This window comes from Azolla caroliniana, unplaced genomic scaffold (genome assembly GCF_043228905.1).
Source record: "Azolla caroliniana isolate FFs.n. ecotype wild unplaced genomic scaffold, voAzoCaro1.0.p SCAF_3, whole genome shotgun sequence".
Lineage (NCBI taxonomy): Eukaryota > Viridiplantae > Streptophyta > Polypodiopsida > Salviniales > Salviniaceae > Azolla > Azolla caroliniana.
This window is the reverse complement of record NW_028230438.1, coordinates 1,056,863-1,075,824: the sequence shown is the minus strand read 5'-3', so window position 1 is coordinate 1,075,824 and position 18,962 is coordinate 1,056,863. Positions and strand designations below refer to the sequence as shown.

At 37.4% G+C, this 18,962-nt stretch overlaps 2 protein-coding genes across 2 annotated transcripts; one reads left to right on the top strand and one right to left on the bottom strand.

Moving 5' to 3' along the window:
- Window positions 1–95: 95 nt before the first annotated feature.
- Window positions 96–8,630, bottom strand: DIS1 (Actin-like ATPase superfamily protein). Its single transcript, XM_087316114.1, has 10 exons — window positions 8,303–8,630; window positions 7,560–7,794; window positions 6,524–6,748; window positions 4,821–4,967; window positions 2,055–2,147; window positions 1,832–1,951; window positions 862–972; window positions 658–783; window positions 470–568; window positions 96–339 (listed from the first exon to the last, which is right to left on the bottom strand). The coding sequence occupies exons 1-10, from the start codon at window positions 8,347–8,349 to the stop codon at window positions 259–261; spliced, it is 1,284 nt and encodes a 427-aa protein (XP_087172240.1). The 5' UTR covers window positions 8,350–8,630; the 3' UTR covers window positions 96–258.
- A 4,768-nt stretch (window positions 8,631–13,398) lies between these two features.
- Window positions 13,399–18,735, top strand: LOC147865756 (protein YIP4b-like). Its single transcript, XM_087316113.1, has 3 exons — window positions 13,399–13,989; window positions 18,017–18,091; window positions 18,279–18,735. Exons 1-3 carry the CDS (start codon window positions 13,468–13,470, stop codon window positions 18,534–18,536), a joined length of 855 nt encoding a protein of 284 aa, XP_087172239.1. The 5' UTR covers window positions 13,399–13,467; the 3' UTR covers window positions 18,537–18,735.
- The last annotated feature ends 227 nt before the right edge of the window (window positions 18,736–18,962 follow it).

Sequence of the window (18,962 nt, the reverse complement as noted above, 5' to 3'; positions counted from 1 at the left end):
GTAACAAAAGGTACTGAGAATTTGGAAAATATGGAAAGATCAAAGGGATTTCTTATTTTTTTTATAACTAATCCACCTCATCCAAGAGAACAATGGGAAGAATAATGATACCAAATTCAAATTGATATACAACATACATGGTACAAAAATTGTGACTGTAGCATAATGAAGCAAAATTAGCATCATATACCACAAGTGTGAGACATTGAAATGCAGCATGAATGTCATGAGCTCTTACACCGAATCATGTATAGCATTTCAATAGTTTCCCTTGAGGATAGTATTTGTTCGGCAAATACTAGGGCCATATTCATCATACTCTGCTTTTGTATGGCAAGCCTATAAAAGTTTGACAAATCATGGATCAAAAGTTTATACTAAATAACGGCTTAGAAGATTACTTCCATATATCCAAAACTGACATTCCAGCAGGAATGCTCATTATTCGATTCAAGAAGAAAATACTCACAGTGTAGAATTCTGGCGTAGATGCAAGGACAGAACCTCCAAACCAAACAGCAAATCTCTGGATAGGGTGACTAACAACATTCACATCAACTCCCTGTATCTGGAAAATAAGCAGAATTTAACACAATTTGTCATCATATATACATGTCAATATATACCCAGCACCATAGATCGAACTTTTGTTTATACTTGAGTTTCAAGATCATGCTTCGCCCAGGAAGCTTGCACACGGACATCCACTATTCTCTTCAAATCTCGTTGCAATCTCCGCTGAAAATCTTTGAACATTGTCGAGCCTCCAGAGAGGACAATATTCTGCAGAGAATAATGTTTACTACATCTACAAACCAGTTTAATCTAGTTGCAAGGTGAATATCAAGTGAGATTTAAGACCTTGTACAAAGCTCGCCTTGTATCGATTGGAGTTGACTGAATACATTGATCCACAACCTCAGGCAAAGATGTGCTAAAATCACTAGTGTAAATCTCAGGCGAAAAAAAAACCTGCCCACATGATAAAATATAGTCATAATCAACAAGATCTACAGAAGGCTAAACTAACCGACGAGGTCAAAAGTTACAATCATCATCTGATACATGATACATGAATCAGTAAAAACTAAAGGAAGAAAAAGAAAGAAATAAGAACAAAGAAACTAGAAAATTTTCAGCAGTTGTAAGGATGGGTAGTAATTCTACAAACAGAGATACACTACATAAGAATCTCTGACATCTATCAGGATAAATACAATTTCTCACCATCACTTCGGGAAATATAAATTGATAAAATTTGGAAAATGTGGCAGAAATTATGGTTTTTCCTAGAAAAATATCTCTGGAACAGTTAAAACTCTTGTATAGTCTCTTTGCTTGGGATTAATTATTCGGAGCATTTAAGAATCCTTTATAATGATAATTGCAACACCATTTCCATTTAAGAAGCTTTCACATGGTTTTAAACACTAATAGCATTTGAGGAAACCCTCTTGATGACAACTGTAACACCATTTACATCAGCACATCTTTGTGCTCATCATTAGCGTATGACACTGATAAAGCATGCAGAACTTGGCTAAAATATTGAATTAAGAAGACAAACTTTTCAATTTCAGATCTCAGTTTACTCTTGCATTTATGGTTCTACGCCCACCTCTCTTCAAGTTCTAATAGCCCACCCTATGATATTATAATATGGCAAAATGGAACTTTGCAGATTGTCACTTACATGTATAACAGTAGTTAATCAGCAAATTGCATCAAAATGAACAACTGGAATTTCATTGCATGCAAATCTTTGGCACATGCCTATATGAAGTAAACAGCCACAATTGAAATAACATACATATACGTTAACTTTCCATACCTCAGGAGCTAAAAACCGTTCGTATCCAACTTCACATGCAAATGAAGAACCTGTTTTGGGGCCAAAACCTGACCACTGCTTAATATATTTAGCTGGCTCTCTATCATGCTTGCCGAATTCCTAAAAATAATAGATATCATACATAATTTACACATGCCAAAATATGCTCTTATGTTTATTAACAGCAATAAAGTCACTACATGTGGAAGGACTGAAATGCTACCTTAACAATGTCAGCACAAGTATAACAATAAGCTTCCTTAATTCTCCTAGCAATATCAAAAGAATCTTCCGCTGGTACAGGCTCTCCACGTTCCTATAAATCAAGTGCTAAAAGTTTAGTTTTTAGGGGGCATGTGAATAAATAATAAAGGAAGAGTTGTCACACTACAACAAAAAAATTTAAGACCTGTTATATATCACAGAAACTAGTCAGCTTTAGAAAGGATATGGCACATTACAAGGATTAAAAATATATAAATGACAGATTAAGACAAATGGTGTCAGGCAGAATGAGACTGCATGAATAATGAGCCATGCTGAAATAACTGATGTTGGCATGCATCCATCTAAGAGAGATGGCACCGAAAAACATTTTAATAGCAAAAACAAACGCACTATCATAAATACATGCACATATACATGCCTGACATGAGACTACACACCATTAGCCAGATCACTCTATCCCCCATGACCTAGATATTAGTTCTGATAGGCAGAATGAGTTGCTGGAAAGGAAAAATAAAGTTCCAATGGCATCCATGAGACCCCTATGAGACCCCTATGAGACCACTCTTGGGATTAAAGGCCCATACACTGCTGCTATTAAACTACATAAAAATTCTTATATATTTGAACATGTTCTGATTTTTGTTACTGCAGTACAGTATCGTTCTCAGAACTATACTAGAACTCCTAATAAAATATTTTGTACACTGAATGGAATCCTTGGACAAGATTCCCAATGAGTATTAAATAGGTACTTATGAGGCCATGACTTAGCTGTCCTATCAGCATTTAAGGCTCTTCTTCTAAGAGCATATTCTATGCATCTTGAATAGCAGATATATGAGTGTACATTCCTATCTTGTGGGCTTTTGTTTTGCAGAACAGCTTCTGCTTTCTTTAATCTCTCCTATATGTTAAACCCCATAATTGTTTCTAGTTTCTATATCTCTGCCTTTAGATATTTCAGAAAACTGGCATTCTATCTTCTACTTCTTTACAGCTACTCGCGTAACATGTTATCATACATTTCACTTTGGGCTGCATTGGGACACAAGAATAAAATTAAAAGAAAAACGGAAACTACAATAATCAGGATCTGCAACATCATCTATCAACCTTTATTACTTTGAGATCTTCAAAAGTATTGGGCAACAGCCATGCTACAATGATACATGGCCCATTCACCTTATTTTCTGGCATCATATACCTTCACTAATACTTGTTACCTATTCTCAGATGTGCCAATGTGAGCTCACCTTTTACTTTCGATGAATGGGTAAATACCCCATTTTTGTTGTAAACCAATTGTCTCATGGGCCATATTTTGGTCTTAGAAGACGTTAATATATCTTTCTTTCTTTCTAGAGTCCTTCAAGGATCATGTTTATTTGCATTATTTTGATTTTAGAAAACCCCAGATATCTTCAGCATGCTGCAAGATGGTTGAAAAAGAGCACTACATATGTCATTGTTCCGAATAGGAGAACAGAGAACTAACCCCAGATATCTCCAGTAGGATGCAAGATGGTTGAAACAGAACACTACATATGTCATTGTTCCGAATTAGAGAACAGAACAGAGAGACCGCTCTCTAATGAAGTAGTCAAACTCATATGCTTAATGACTAAAATCGACGCCTTTCAATGTGGTCACAGATCAAACCATGGCCATTAACATTCAAAAGCTAGAAGTCAAAATTAAACTTCCTATACAGAAAGGTGTCTCCTAACCCCTACTCTAAAAACAAAACAAAAAATGATCTGGATTGTAGGCATATCAGAGACTCTCACGAAGATCAATCACCATGTACAGTCTATTTACTGACAAAAAGGAAAATGCCACAAGTATACATATGAAGATTCTTCAGACCCAACAGAGATGTGGCCAAACAAGTCCTAATCATATCCAAACAATGAAACAAATTATAGAGGACATCAAATATCAGAGTCACTAAGAGTCAAACTCCAATCACTCCAGCTATACGAGCCCACAGAATTCAAAGGCGTAGCCTATGAGACGGAAATCTAAGATATGCAAAAGAGCACTTTGGATACACCATGGAGGAAAGAAGATGTGATAACGTATGGGTGAACAAATACCCACTCATGAAGCTGAAAGAATATGAGCAGTCTTAGAAGGATAGCCAATGCCCTATTTAAAGACCAAATACCCACTCATGAAGCTGAAAGAATATGAGTTAAGCAACTTCAATTTACGGAAGGGAAAAAATACTTTGGTTTCTGAATTTTAATTTTGATTCCAGAAAAGCAAATGCAATATCAGAAAACCCATTCATTTCCATAATGTACTCATCTTTATTGATTTTCCAATCAAATTCAAGCACAGCACAGTTCATGCTGCTATTTAGAGAGTTCTAGACACCTCTACCAAGCCAATGGCATATAATCTGTGCACAGAAGGTATCCGAATCAAGTACATATGTGTACAAAAGATATCCTACCTAATCAGCTGCATACAAAACCTGTGCAATTGGGCTGTTAGCTGAAAACAGAAGTATGGCATTGGCAATGCCTGCGTTGGAATTCAACATACACATCTTCAATTTTTTCATATAGGAATAAAACACAATAGATTTGTTCCTGAAATGGCAAATCTTACACACTTTTCTTTCACTTTAAAAATAAATTATATAAAACTATTAGCTCCTTTCAAACTCACTAGGCTTATGAAACAAGAAAACATGAAAAGAATGCACAAAAAGCATGAGAACACAAAGACGTTAGGTAGATGGGATGCTTACTTTCATTAACTGTTGAATAAATAATGTAAGATCACGGCCAGCAATAGGAATAGTTTTTATGGAGCTCCCTATAACATAACCTTCAACCACAGGCACAACATGTGTTGTACCATCTCCAGAGTCCAAAACAACTCCAGTCATTTCACACTGCAAGAAGGATGAATCAAGTTTAGAGGAAAAAGAAATAGAGGAAATTAGAGTATGTACGAGCAATAAATGCGAACAATTGTCAAACAAGACTCAAAATATTATATTCATAATATCTTTTTAAAGGTATACCAGAATTATTAACAATGTTTGTGAGATATGAGCATATAATTCTAGAGATTAAATGTTTAACCTCCCTTGTAACTTGGGTACTCTTATAGAAAAAAAGAGTATATAGGACAATTCAGGTGAATGAGCTAGGTTAAATGGTGTTTTACTTGCAAGGATTTTAGTAATTGGCCTGAAGCATTGAAGAAGATTTTAAACTACTGACTCTAATATTCGGTTATCAACTGTGGATTGATATTGGTACGTTTGGTTACATATAAACGGACACAAAAAATAGCTGAATGGGTGAATGAAAAATAGTTGAATTAGCGCCCATTATTCCATACTATTATCAAGTTGACTGTTGTAATCCTCCACATAAGTCATTCATGCGGTGCAGTAAGAACAACAGGATATAGTATCATATGGGTAATCGGAGCCCATGAACATATCCTAATGATTATGAACATCTCAGACAGCACATGCAAACAACCTTACCTAGACTACTCTCAAAGGTAACCTGCTCTATGGAGGCCAATGCCTCATTACATATAGATATAGTTTCGAATGTTCCATGAATGCTAGCCCAGGATCCATGTGTATCACATGATTCTAGAGCAATAACAAGTGGACTCTCTTTTCGATTGCTGATTTCCATAATTCCCAGACATTCAATCCTATGCATTGTGCTTCCACAAGAAAAACATTTTTATTAATTGCATTGCGTTATGGAACTTCACGTTTATGGAACTTCAATGGCTTTCTTATAATTGTATCCCCATCCTTTGATGGTGAATTTGAACGTTGATGTGCGAAAACGATTCACCAAATGTCATATGCCATTAAATGAGGATTAACTCCTGAACAGCTGATGACATGCTTGCAGAGAATATCATTGGTGTAATATCAGGCCTTCCAAAAGAGTTGTCCAAACTCCATAGATAGGTGGAGTAAAGAGGGTATACAAGAGCCCTGACTATGAGAAGGTGATTTTACCATAGCTTCATTGTGCTGCTATGAAAAAATCTAAGCTCAGACAATCAATCATTATTCCATTTAGGAGCATACCCCAGGCCATATGTCTTGTTAATCTTCTTTGCTTTGTTATTGGTTCTAGCTTCTCTCTCAATCTTCTCATCTGTTTTCTCTTTCTTTTCTAGAAGACACCCACATTGTAAACCTGTAAAAGTGTCTTTGTGTGGATCATAAGAAGATGCAGACGCTCTGAAAGGTCAAACTGACCAAATTAACAGGTAGTTTCCATTATTTATTTCATTCCCTAAGAACTCAACCATTCCTCTCTTATTTCTTGAAAACAGAATGTCGCCAAGCCATTATCAATATAGTACCATCCTTTTTTTGTGATTAACAGCAGATATACAGCTGCTCTAAATATGTCATGATGCCATGAAAATATAAAATATGAATGATTTCTCATATACACACACCTGGGAAGCAGTGTAGCCTGCTGCCAAGGCTAACACTGCCTGCACAGCTATATAAAGTCCTGGTACATTGAATGTTTCAAACATAATTTCGCCTGTATATTCCCGGTTCTCTGGTGCAGTCAGCGGGCTTTCAGTGAGCAGAAAATAATGATCCTCTGGATCACATCTTAGATAGTTGAAAATGCATTGCTGCCAGAATCTCTCCATAGTGTCCCAATTTTCCACCTGCCAGCATATTAACATGATTTGTTTCAGTATAGATATTGCCAAGGATTGAAAATCTACACATTTTATGGTTGTACAGAAATAAATGGCCATGTAAAATCGCAATTTACGCCTCATATGTCCATTGTAAAATAGCATAGATTATGCATATGTTCATGTTTGGTACCTCCGCATACACTAATAACAACTCAATACTTATGTCTCCATGCCAAATCATTTTACATGCATATGTTCATGCGTGAGGCACCTCAGTAAAAATGTCATAAACAATACATTGCAATGATTCAATACTTAGGTTATTTTACATGCAATGTGTGATAACTCAGACAGCCAAGTAAATTAGCATAAACAAATCAGTTTATGCACATGTCATGTGTGGTGCCTCGGATGACCAAGTAAAAATAACATGAGCTGCACATATGCTGACGGTGTTCATGTTTGGTACCTCAGCATACACTAATAACAACTCAATACTTATGTCTCCATGCCAAATCATTTTAGATGCATATGTTCATGCGTGAGGCTCCTCAGTAAAAATGTCATAAACAATACATTGCAGTGATTCAATACTTAGGTTATTTTACATGCAATGTGTGATAACTCAAACAGTCAAGTAAATTAGCAATGTCATGTGTGGTGCCTCGAATGACCAAGTAAAAATAACATGAGCTGCACATATGCTGACGGTGTTCTGCCTCAAATGGCATGAATTACACACATGTGATTGCTCAACTGGCTACGTAAAATAACATAAATGGATCAAAAGGGCAAAGTAGAAAAAAACATAAAAAGAGGATGATTGGAGACTTACTTGGCCATGCCGAATTGGATTACTGAGTGTGTAGGCATTACTGGATTGCGAACGTGAAGTAGCTTCTTCCCCAATGAAGAAATCAAGATCAGCCATGACACCTGCATTATACTGAGATGTCCAGTTTCCTCTGCTCTGAATCTTACCTTGCCCTATGAAAGATTCATTAACAGCCACAACAGTAGGAACAATGAAGCAAGGTTCCACATTTCCAGCAAATCCCATCTTAGAGTACCTACATTTAACCACAAAAAAAGCAAAAATAATAATAAGAAAGCAAGTCCGAATTTTTTCTCATCAACAAATTGCAGAAGAAAAAAAAAGAGAAGAAATTGAAAGGTTTTTCTCATCATCAATAAATGCATAAGCAAGAGAAATCCAATTGGAAGTTTTTTCCGTCATGAGAAAAACGTAGAAAAAAGCAGAAAAGGCAAACAAATAGGAACGAGACAAGTCATCATGAAGAATAAAAGAAGAATTTGTGAGACTTATATTTCCATTATAGAACAATAAAAGCAGAAGATAAAACATAGAAAATACCATATTTGTACATATAATAGAGGCGGAGAAAGTATGTGTGTATGCACAGAGTAAAGAAAAAACGACAGAAAGATTGATGCACATGTTTGTACGGAGAAGATGACGATTATAATGGTGAATTTCATGCTTTTTGCATAGAAAAAAGGAAGAATGATGAAGAGAACACATTTTACAGAGGGGAAGAAAAAGGGACGGATGAGTACCCTGTTCCATTGTCGATGACCACAGCTGGTCGAGCTGTGGCATCCATGGCAAGACGGGGGGGGAAACAGAGAGAGAAAGAGACACAAACTGGTAGGTCAATGCCCTGCCACGCGCATTGCCTTATACTCGAAACCCTAAATTGATTTCTTTCAAGAGAAGAGGAGAAGGGAGAGTCTTCTCCTCCTTCTCTGAGCGTTCCCCTGTGCGATTCCTCAGGCCGTGTGCTCTTCTTCTGCGTGGGTTTTTCGTGTCTGTTCTGCTCGTCATGCAGAGAAGAATCTGCAGACGGATCTTGATCCTGCGTAGACAAAGCGATCGAGAAGAAGAAGAGGCTTTCAAAAACAGAGTATACAGAAATACATAAATATGTAGGTCTCTCTGAAGTAAAAAGAGTATGCAGCTGCCAGCAACAATCATTTTAACGTGGCGTCTTGGGTAACAATCGGCAACGGTTCGGTTCGGTTTGAGAGGGTCAAAACCGAACCGTTTAAACTTTTTTAACCCTGACCGAACCGAACCGTTAAAACCTTTTTCAAACCATTAAAACCGCGGTTTCGTGGTTCGGTTTTAGTTTTCAACTTAGGTCAAAGTTAAAATTTTGAAGATGTTCCTAAAATGTAAGAATAAGGTCTAAAAATGAAAAGATTGTTTAAAAACAATTTTTTACAATTTAAAAAAAAAAACATTAAATCATTTGAACCGCAGTTTCTGACTATTGAAACTAAACCAAACCATTACGCCACAGTTTTTGACTATTGAAACTAAACCGAACTATTAAGCCGTTGTTTCGCGGTTCGGTGTTGCCGATTGTTAGTCTTGGGCTCACTCACTTTATCAAAACTACAAATATAGACCTTTTGAAACTTTACAAATATAGCCCCCAATATACATACATAAACCTTTGCTAAATTGCTAGTATTATATGCCCTATCATGGATGAAATTGAACTGTTGCCGATTGTTAGTCTTGGGCTCACTCACTTTATCAAAACTACAAATATAGACCTTTCGAAAATTTACAAATATAGCCCCCAATATACATACATAGGCCTTTGCTAAATTGCTAGTATTATATGCCGTATCATGGATCAAGCTAAATCAAGCAAGGTTTCCCTCGTGATTCGCCTCTATCTCCTGAATTGGATTAAACCAATCCATGAAAGAGGAGATCAAATTTTGGAATCGAACTGTCGTCATGGTTTAGTTCAGTTATGGCCAGGTTATAGAGCACTATTGTGGAGCAAAAGATTATCTCATGGGTTGAACATCATCATAAATAAAGTGCTTGGTCAATCGAGCTTTACGCCAAAACAATTCAATTGTCGATCATTTGATTACACTGAGAGTTATTGTGGAAGAAAATTGACTTCTAGGGAAAATGTTTGATCATTAGTTTGTGAACTTCAAGAACGCCTTTAATATGGTAACCAAGAGTGAGTGAGCCTTCGGATAAAAGAATGATAGACATAAAAATGCCATCAAAGTATGGCGCAATTGTAGCATGATTGTATGAACAAGTTGTCGTGCCCATTTGAAAATGACCATGGTTTTTGGAAGTACTTGTTGAGCAAAGCAATGGGGGGCCAATATATCCCACACTCTTTGGTTTGTGCATCTATCAAACTTGAAGAAATAGTAAACAAGGTTGCAAAAGAAGAAGAATTGGGTGACCCAAAACTCATGCACGAGTTTATTTTATACTTCTATATGTTGATGACGTTGTTTTATTCACATGTAATTTGGACGATATGCAACACTCAGTTAACCTATTGGACACATTTTGTCAAATCAATGGGCTAGCTATTACTGTGGAGAAAACAAAAAATGACGGCAATAAAGGTGATATGACCAAGACACAACCCCACTTTTGCATGCAAGGGAGAACTAATGCAAGTGGTGCAAAGCTTCAAATATATTGGTATTAACGTATCATCGACAAATAGGTTGAATGTATGCTATGAGTCTAGACATCAAGCGGGTTGGAGTAGATATTATATGTTTGAGAATCAATGCAACCAAAGTGGTTCTTGAGGATGGTAAGTGAGATTTATGTTATTCAATGGTATGGTGGTCCAAGTGTTGCTTTATGGAGTGGAAGTGTGGGTTGGCGTCATCTCACTTAATGCATGGAATGAAATAGAGAAAACCCCCAAAATGTTCTTATGTAGACAATTTGGGGGAAAATCATCAACATCCTATGTTGTCATGTAATTAGAAACATGTGCTCGGCCCATCGAGGTACTAGTCATGATAAGAGTATACAAGTATATCACAAAAGTCAAGAATATATATGATCATAGACCGCCAAAACAAGCTTGGAACATAAGACATGTTCCTACTCAACCCCCTCCCGAAGCATCATGATTGCTTATATTATCAAGTAATATATATTTTCCTCTTGAGAGAGTACTTGCAATACTAGAGCAAGTACATTGTCCATGCTTCCTATCTCTTCCAAGGTTGTGTATAAGTTATCGGGGAAATATCAATAGGTTGGGGAAACAAGGACAATCAATAGTTGATTCAAAAGGAGAACAATTAATCACTAAGCAAAAGTTTGTAGTTTTAAATCATCCATTGTCATCGGTTTTGGTACATTTATCTTTATGAACATTTCTAATCGGGTTTTGTCTCCAAGGTTAGAGAACACATGGCTCAAATTTCACATCATAGCACTTGAACATTATTTTTGTACTCATCTTATTTGCTTTTACTATGGGTGCAACCTAGATTTTAGTTCATTCATTCTTGTAATTTATGCTTCGTGCTTGTACACTCACTCAAAACATTTGTGTCATAGTGGATCTTACTCTAGAAGACCAAAGTTCTTACTCTAGAAAACCAACATGACAAGGAAAGTAAATATTTTGAACCCCAAAGCATGAGTGAAAAAAAGACATTGTTCTAGTGTCATTCATGAGCATGAGACAACCAAAAAGTGAGGATGTGCATACGTGCAAAGGAGTGGATTGTGAGCAGATAAGAGGATATCGAGGATGAGGGGGATGGATTGGATGAAGTTTGAGGACGAGCGGGTCGGATGAGAATGTAGAGGTTTGAAGAGAGGATAAGATCTCCGATCATATTGGAGGATGAAGAAGAGAGGAAGGGTGGGTGGATGTTTGAGGAACAAGGTTGGATTAGGTAATGGACATTGGTTCAACTCACAAGACTAAGGGTTTGAGAGATACATGTTAGCTAACTATGGATATATGCCATACGAATTACATTGGTCTACCCCAACATTTAAATATCTCGTAAACGAAGAAAGCATACAACCTCTCGAGACTTTACAAATGTGACGTGATGAGTCGACATGCTCAAAGGAAACTTTACAACACAACCTTACAATCTAAGTAACATGAATAAGTAAAACCTGTCAAGAGTTTACAATGTCACGTGATCATAGGACTTTCCTCATAGAAGACTTTACATTGCAACCTTACAACCTAACGAACATCGATGCATAAAACCTCTCAAGACTTTACAATGTTAGATGATCACATGACTCCACATCTTCATAGGAGACTATATAATACAACCTTACAATCTAACAAACATCATAATATCCTTCTCTCTTCGACGATTGCGACAACTAGTAATATAAATCGAAAAGAAGGAAAGAAAGTGATTGTAGATAGTATGTAGTAGGAAACAAACTAAACAATGACACTAAAAACTAGGACTACTAGATAGAGAAGAAAAGAAAAACAAACTTAATCGACACAATTTCTCACGGACACTGTTGCATATTTCTAAAGCTTGATTGAGTGGGAGTTGACCAACTGACTTGGCTTGCATCAACAAACCACGATCTTCTTGTTACACTTGTCTCTCTTCCCTACTCTAAGATACACCATCCCTTGAAGGCACATCCTATGTGATCAATCAATGCAGAGACATGAATCCAACGACGATAAACTTTAGAGAGAAACTCGAGATACGTAGTCTTCTCAAGAGGGATCAACAAACATCCCTTGTGGGGTACCTTATAACCTGGTCCATTTCATCACCACTCCTCAAGCAAACGAAGCAACCTTGATAATCATTACTCTTTGCTCCTCTCTTTTTTGCTAATCTAGAGAGAGAAGCGAACGAAGCCCTTAATCTAGAGAGAGAAGTTGGCATTGTCATTAATCTAGAGAGAGAGGGAAGTGATGAGTATTCGTAATCCAAAGTGAGAGACATGAGGCCCTAATCTAGGGAGAAGCCAACGATGCTCTTAATCTAGAGAGAGAAACTCAATATTTTCCTTAATCTAGATAGACAGAGATGCAATGACACCCCTAATCCAAAGAGAGAGATCCAAGGTTGCCTCTAATCTAGGGACGAAAACCCAATGGCGCCCTAAATCTAGAGAGAGAAACTTGATGGTGTCCTTTATCTAGAGAGGTCCAGGGTCATCTAATCCTTGATTTAGAGATAGACCTTGATCCAAAGAGAGGGAGTACTTAATCTAGAGGGAGAAATGTGAGGGCATCTATAACCTAGAGAGATGCCCTTCCAATAATATAAAGATGTTAAGGACACACTCTCCTCTAGATTAAGGGCATCCCCTTGATGGCACCCTTTATTCTAGAGAGAGAAACCGACAATGTCCTTGAGATGCGGGGGCATATATCATGCTTAATCTAGAAAGGCTGTCTTTAATCTAGAGAGAGGACATCCTTAATCTAGAGAGAGAGAGAGGGTGGATCCAAGGGGGCTAGAAGTAGAAGGTAAGAGAGATTAAGTACACACTCTCCTCTAGATTAAGGGCATCCTTAATCTAGAGAGAGAGGGGTGGATCCAAGGGAGCTAGAAGTAGAAGGTAAGAGAAAAACTAGAGAGAGAGATTACAGGGCATATCAACCTTAATCTAGAGAGAGATTATGGGGCATTATCAACCTTAATCTAGAGAGAGAAGATCAACCTTAATCTAGAGAGAGATATTATGAGGCATTATCAACCTTAATCTAGAGAGAGAAGATCAACCTTAATCTAGAGAGAGAAATGCAAGGCATCTTTAATCTAGAGAGAGAGAGAGAGAGGTGAATCCAAGGAGCTAGAGAGAGAAGGTCAGAGAAAAACCAGAGAGAGAGAGAGAGACGAAGGAAGAAGAAGAAGAAGAAGAAGAAGAAGAAGAAGGAGGAAGAAGGAAGCAGGAAGAAGAAGGAAGGGAAGAGATGTCTGTGCAGGCATCCTCACAGTCTGACATAGACGAGATTGAGAGTCTTTTCCAGCACAACCAGACCTCCTCTGCTTCTCCATCGCCTCTCCAGATCCCTGGCTCTGTACCCCCTGCAAGACCTCCAAGCCCTCCACGAGCTTCCATACCTATCACCCCATCCGGTTCATCGTCGTATCTCCCCATCCCTCCCGTCAATCCTTCTCCTCCCAAGCTTTCTTCTCCTCCCAACCCTAAACCTAACGTTTCTTCCGATCCGTCTTCTGCTGTCCCTAATTTCGGATCCAATGCTCCTCTTGGATTTGGCGGTGGACCGAATGCGAGCACCCTGACTGAACCTGTCTGGCATACTGTGAAGCGCGATCTCGCTCGTGTTGCCGCAAATCTTCGTCTTGTTGTGTTCCCAAATCCTTATCGAGAAGATCCTGGTCGAGCTTTGCGTGACTGGGACCTATGGGGACCTTTCTTCTTCATCGTCTTCCTTGGAATTGCTGTATCGTATTCAGCGTCCTCAGATAATGTAAGCTTCTTCTTTTTCATCTGTTTTGATCGGCCTTTCGTTCTTCTTCATTGTCATCCTTGGAATGTCCGTATCACATTCTGTTTCCGAAGATAGTATACGTTTCTTCTGTTTTGATCTCTTTCGGTTGTCATGTATGAGCTTTTACATGTTAGCAGATCGTATAGAAAAGATCCGTAAGGCAACTGCAAATATTTCTCAGAACTAAGTCTCGTATCTAAAGAAGAGTGTGAATTCTTCGTCCTAAAGTTCCGCCGTCTCATATTCTGCATCTTCAGATAATGTAGTTCTTTTTCTCAGATTGTTTTCTGATTTTTCTCTGTGCATTGTATGGCTGTTTTCTCTACTTTTCTGTTTCGATCATATGGAGAAGATCCATAAAAAGCCTTGTGGAATGATCATTTTTATTCATTGTCCAAATTCACGCATTTTTAACTTGTAAACCAAAGCAAACAGGCATTAAAAAACACAGTTTTTCAGAAGAAGCTTTTTGAGAATGTAGAATCCTATTCTAGCTGTTTTCTTCTACACTGCATCTTTGTTTGTAACTGATTGTGTGTAAAGGATCTATGAAGCACAAAAATTCTCGGAACAGATCAACAAAAAGGCAAAGATTCTAAGAACTAGCCTTCATCCATGAAAATACAAAGATCTCGGAACGAACCTTTCACCAGTGAATAATATTTCTTCTTTGTTGTCTTGTATCTGCAAGTATAGTTGATGTAAGTCTTCTGGACGTTTAGATATATGCAATCTGTCTGTATGCATTTTCATTTGTTAGAAGATCCAAACTTTAGTGGAAAAGATCCATCAAAAACATGCAGTTTCCTGAACTATCCTTTTAGGAAGACTCTATTTTGATCCATGCAATTTCATTTGTAAGCTAACGGATCCATGAAAACTCACAATATTTGTAACTAGCGTTCTTCAATGAAGCTATTTTTATCAAGGCATTTTAATAAGCTGATAAATCTAGGAAAACACAAATATTTCAGAGGTTGCCCTTTAAAGGACGAAGAATCTTCATCTCTGGTAGATTTCATCTATATATTGTCTGGCTGTATGCATTTCCATTTGTAAGCCAATTGCATGGATAAGATCCACTAGAAACAAATCATTTCTGAAATGAAGAATAATTCTGTCTTTGCTATCAGTAAGTGCTAGAACTGTCAGCGACATGAAAGATTTGAATGAGTAGGTAATGTTCCAGATCAGTTTTTGACAAAATAAATACTCCCAGGAAATTATACCTTCATTTTCAACTTGGATAAAAAACCTTGTGGCTAGTTTGTTCCATGTTTGCATTTTCATTTGTAAACCAATCCAAATTCAAATGTAGAAGATCTCTACTGATAATGTATATTTATTATAATTTTGGCATACATGGCTCTACAACTTCTTTTGTAACATGGTCCAACTTGAATGGAGAAATTTAAAGGATCCGCCAAAAAACAAAGATTTGAGAACTAGCCGTCAAAAGATAATAAGTATTCTTGTGGATGTATACATTTTCTTTAGCAGTAAACAGAAGGAAACTCTCATGGAAAAATTCAATGAAAACACATTTTGATCTACGTTATCTAATTGCATAATTTCCATTTCTAAGGTGATCCAAATGAAAATGTATTTCTTCTGATCTATACAATATTGCTTCCTGTATTTTAATCGATAGATCGATCTTAAATAGTGTGGAAAATATCTAGGATTTTAAGAACTAGAAGAAGATTATTATTATTTTAACCCTCTATATTATCGTAACAAAGTGGTGTGTGCATTTGCTTTTATAAGCTGATTGCATGGAAAAGATGTGTGGAAACTTAGTGTTCATGACTAGCCTTCTAAGAATGAATATGCATTTTCAAGTCCTGGGTTTGCTTTGAATAAACTGTTTTTGGAAAGGAAAATGTTTGTAGAAATTTTTGCAACAAGTCAGTAACTTTGTGTGTATTAGAGAGATGATGGCATATTATTGTTCCTGGGAGACCAGTTATGTAATCCATGGAACCTATGAACATTGTTACAAAAAAGCTATGCCATGCTAACACATGGCGTTATTCTGTTTGGTTCATATGCTGCGATTTTGCTTCCATGTTCTTAAATAGTGAGCATATAGTGTAGAATGTGGGGGGTGATTATGTCTGATGCGAGGTTGTGTGAGGTTGATGCAGCGAGTGATAGATGATTGGAAACATCTTTCAACTTTAGTGTATGCTTTGGATTGTAATTTGAAGTGCTCTTTACCTTTATCCTTGGGTTCCAGGCCGCTCCATGCTCTATTTTCAATTTTAAGATCATGACTACAGGTGTGTAGATGGTGATTTCTGATTCAAACTTATCCTCACTGGACTCTGTCTCTTTCACAGTTTGCATACCATTTGCCCAACTAGAAGAACGTTTTCTATTCTTTGTTAGTCTCCGATGTTCTGTTGCTAGAATATCATGCTTGAATTGGTTGGTGGTTTGCCTCTGTTCCTCATGATAGCTATACCTGCAGACTCTTATTTATGAGAGAGATCATGATTTAACTCACTCAGAAGACAAGAAACATGACCTATAGGATCCAAAGAGTGTGCTACAAACTCTCCTCTGCAGGTGCATAGGGTGTAGCTACATGTGGCACATGTATTTCCTAAAGGTCACTGATAGGAGGCAGGGTTGGTGTATCTGATTTGGGAGCAATTGTGCGGGGTTGGTACTTGCAGTCATTGATTATGGGAAGCATTGCCAGATGGCAAGGAATGCATAGTGTACAGGTGCAGTTTCCTTTGTTAGTCCTCTCTGTGCAAGATTAAGACTGAGTGCTGAGGAGGAGGGTTGCCTTTCTTGCTTTAAAGGCATGGGGGTGAGAAGATGCGGTTGGGTGTGTTCCTGTGTATTACTTGTAAGCTTCCCAACATGTGGTGTTTAAGTGTACTAGTATTGCAATTTACTATTCTGGCATCCTGGTTCCATTTGGTTGTGAGTACATCTACAAGACAAGATTTGATGTTTATTGAGAGCATATTGTCATTGTATCACTCAAGTAGTGTTGCTACATTGAATCTCCTAAACCATTTATGTATCGTGTGCCCAACTAGAATAGAAGATTTTGCTTCTATATGTATTCTGTGTTTTGCTGTTAGCATCCCAAGCTTGGGGCAGCAGGCAATGTGTCTCTTCCATGTCCTTTACTCTTAACTGTGACATGGCTGTGACACCACCCACTTATGGGTGGACTCTCATCAGCCACTATTTGATGAGTCTCACTCCTGTTTCGAGGAACATCCCTGAGTATGATGCGGTTCAATAGACCCTGAGGTGACATCAAGAGATACTGAGGAAGAAAGGTTCCCTTTCTGGTTAGTCTAGTGGTTAGGGCTTAGGTTGGTATACTGAATTCTTAGAGTTTGATATGTCATGAAGCACTGAAGAAATAACTACATAGCTGGACATGCATGGTATAACCTTCCCGGCACTTATATGACACTAGTTTGTCAATTTGGCTTCAACAACCAACATGTACCTTCAAATGATGGAGACATCTGTAGTCTAAGTTAGTGTATTTGTGTAAGATGTGCTGCTGGACATTAACTATTGATTATGAATGCCTGAAGTTGGTGTAGACCGAGTGATGGAATAGGAGAGCCATTTTCCTGTTGAGTGTGAAATGCTGTACATTTCAGATAAGTTAAAAATATCTAGATTTTAATTATCATCCCCCGAGATTAAATATTGCATATGGGGTGGTAAATAGAGAAGAAAGAAAGAAGATTTATTAATGTCTACAAGAGTTCAGCCTATGATAAATCACCATTACGAAATTGGGTGTCTTCGGATTTACTAGAGAGATAATGAGGCCTTGCATTTAATAAAGTAGTGCATATAGTGAGATTTTTGAACCTGGTTGCAGTTAGTTAAAGCTTGACTTACCACTTGAGTAAAGCCCTAATGAATGAGACTCACAGAGAGAGAGAGAGAGAGAGAGAGAGAGAGAGAGAGAGAGAGAGAGAGAGAGAGAGAGAGAGAAGAGAGTTTTTGAAATGTGCAGTCCAAGGTATTTGCAGTGGTTTTTGCTGTGCTTGCAGCTGGAGCTATTGTTTTGACGTTAAATGTTCTTCTACTGGTAAATTATATTTTTCAGCAGTAAAAACTCTAGATAAAAGTTAAAAAGGATAAGAAAGAACTCAACAGAATAACTTTTAAAAGAAAGCCAGACATTCTCTAACTGTATCTGAACAACATCTAGACATCTCTAACCAACTGTGTCTAATCATTATAAATATATACTTGCACCATCTTGGTTGTTACAGGGGGGACATATAATCTTCTTCCAGAGCTTAAGCTTGTTAGGATACTGTTTATTTCCATTGGATGTGGGAGCTCTTGTATGCATGTTCAAGAGTCATGTGATCATCAAAGGAATCATTGTGCTAATTACGCTTGCATGGAGTTCGTGGGCAGCATACCCTTTTGTGAGTGCGGCTGTGTCTCCGAATAGAAAAGCTTTGGCAGTCTATCCTGTGTTTCTTTTATACATCTCAATTGGATTCTTTATATTTGCTGTGTAAGTATCGGAGCCTTGGTGATGTTTACAGTCCCTTGTTCTCCTTTTCTTTTTAGTTCATTTTGAATCGAACCACATGTTAGACTTTTGTTGAAGTGTTGCTTGTGAAGAGGGTACTATTACTGTGGGCCAAGTTGGGTTGTTGGTTACAATGCGTTGTATATTAATATGGGCAAATAGATTTGCTCTAGCTTTGTGTTTAAGAGTTTAGATCTTAAGACATACTGATGCTACTTGGCTCTTCGAGAAATTTTATTGGTGTTGAACTGTACCTATGTGTTTTATCATATCAACTTTGTTTAATGGGATCATAAGTATGTATATAATTAGATGGCACATATAATTACCGTGTTTACTAAGGTGAGATCGTTGTGTGGTTCTCATAAATTGCTTAAGTTCCTAGTGTATGAAGGGTGTTCATTTAGTGTAA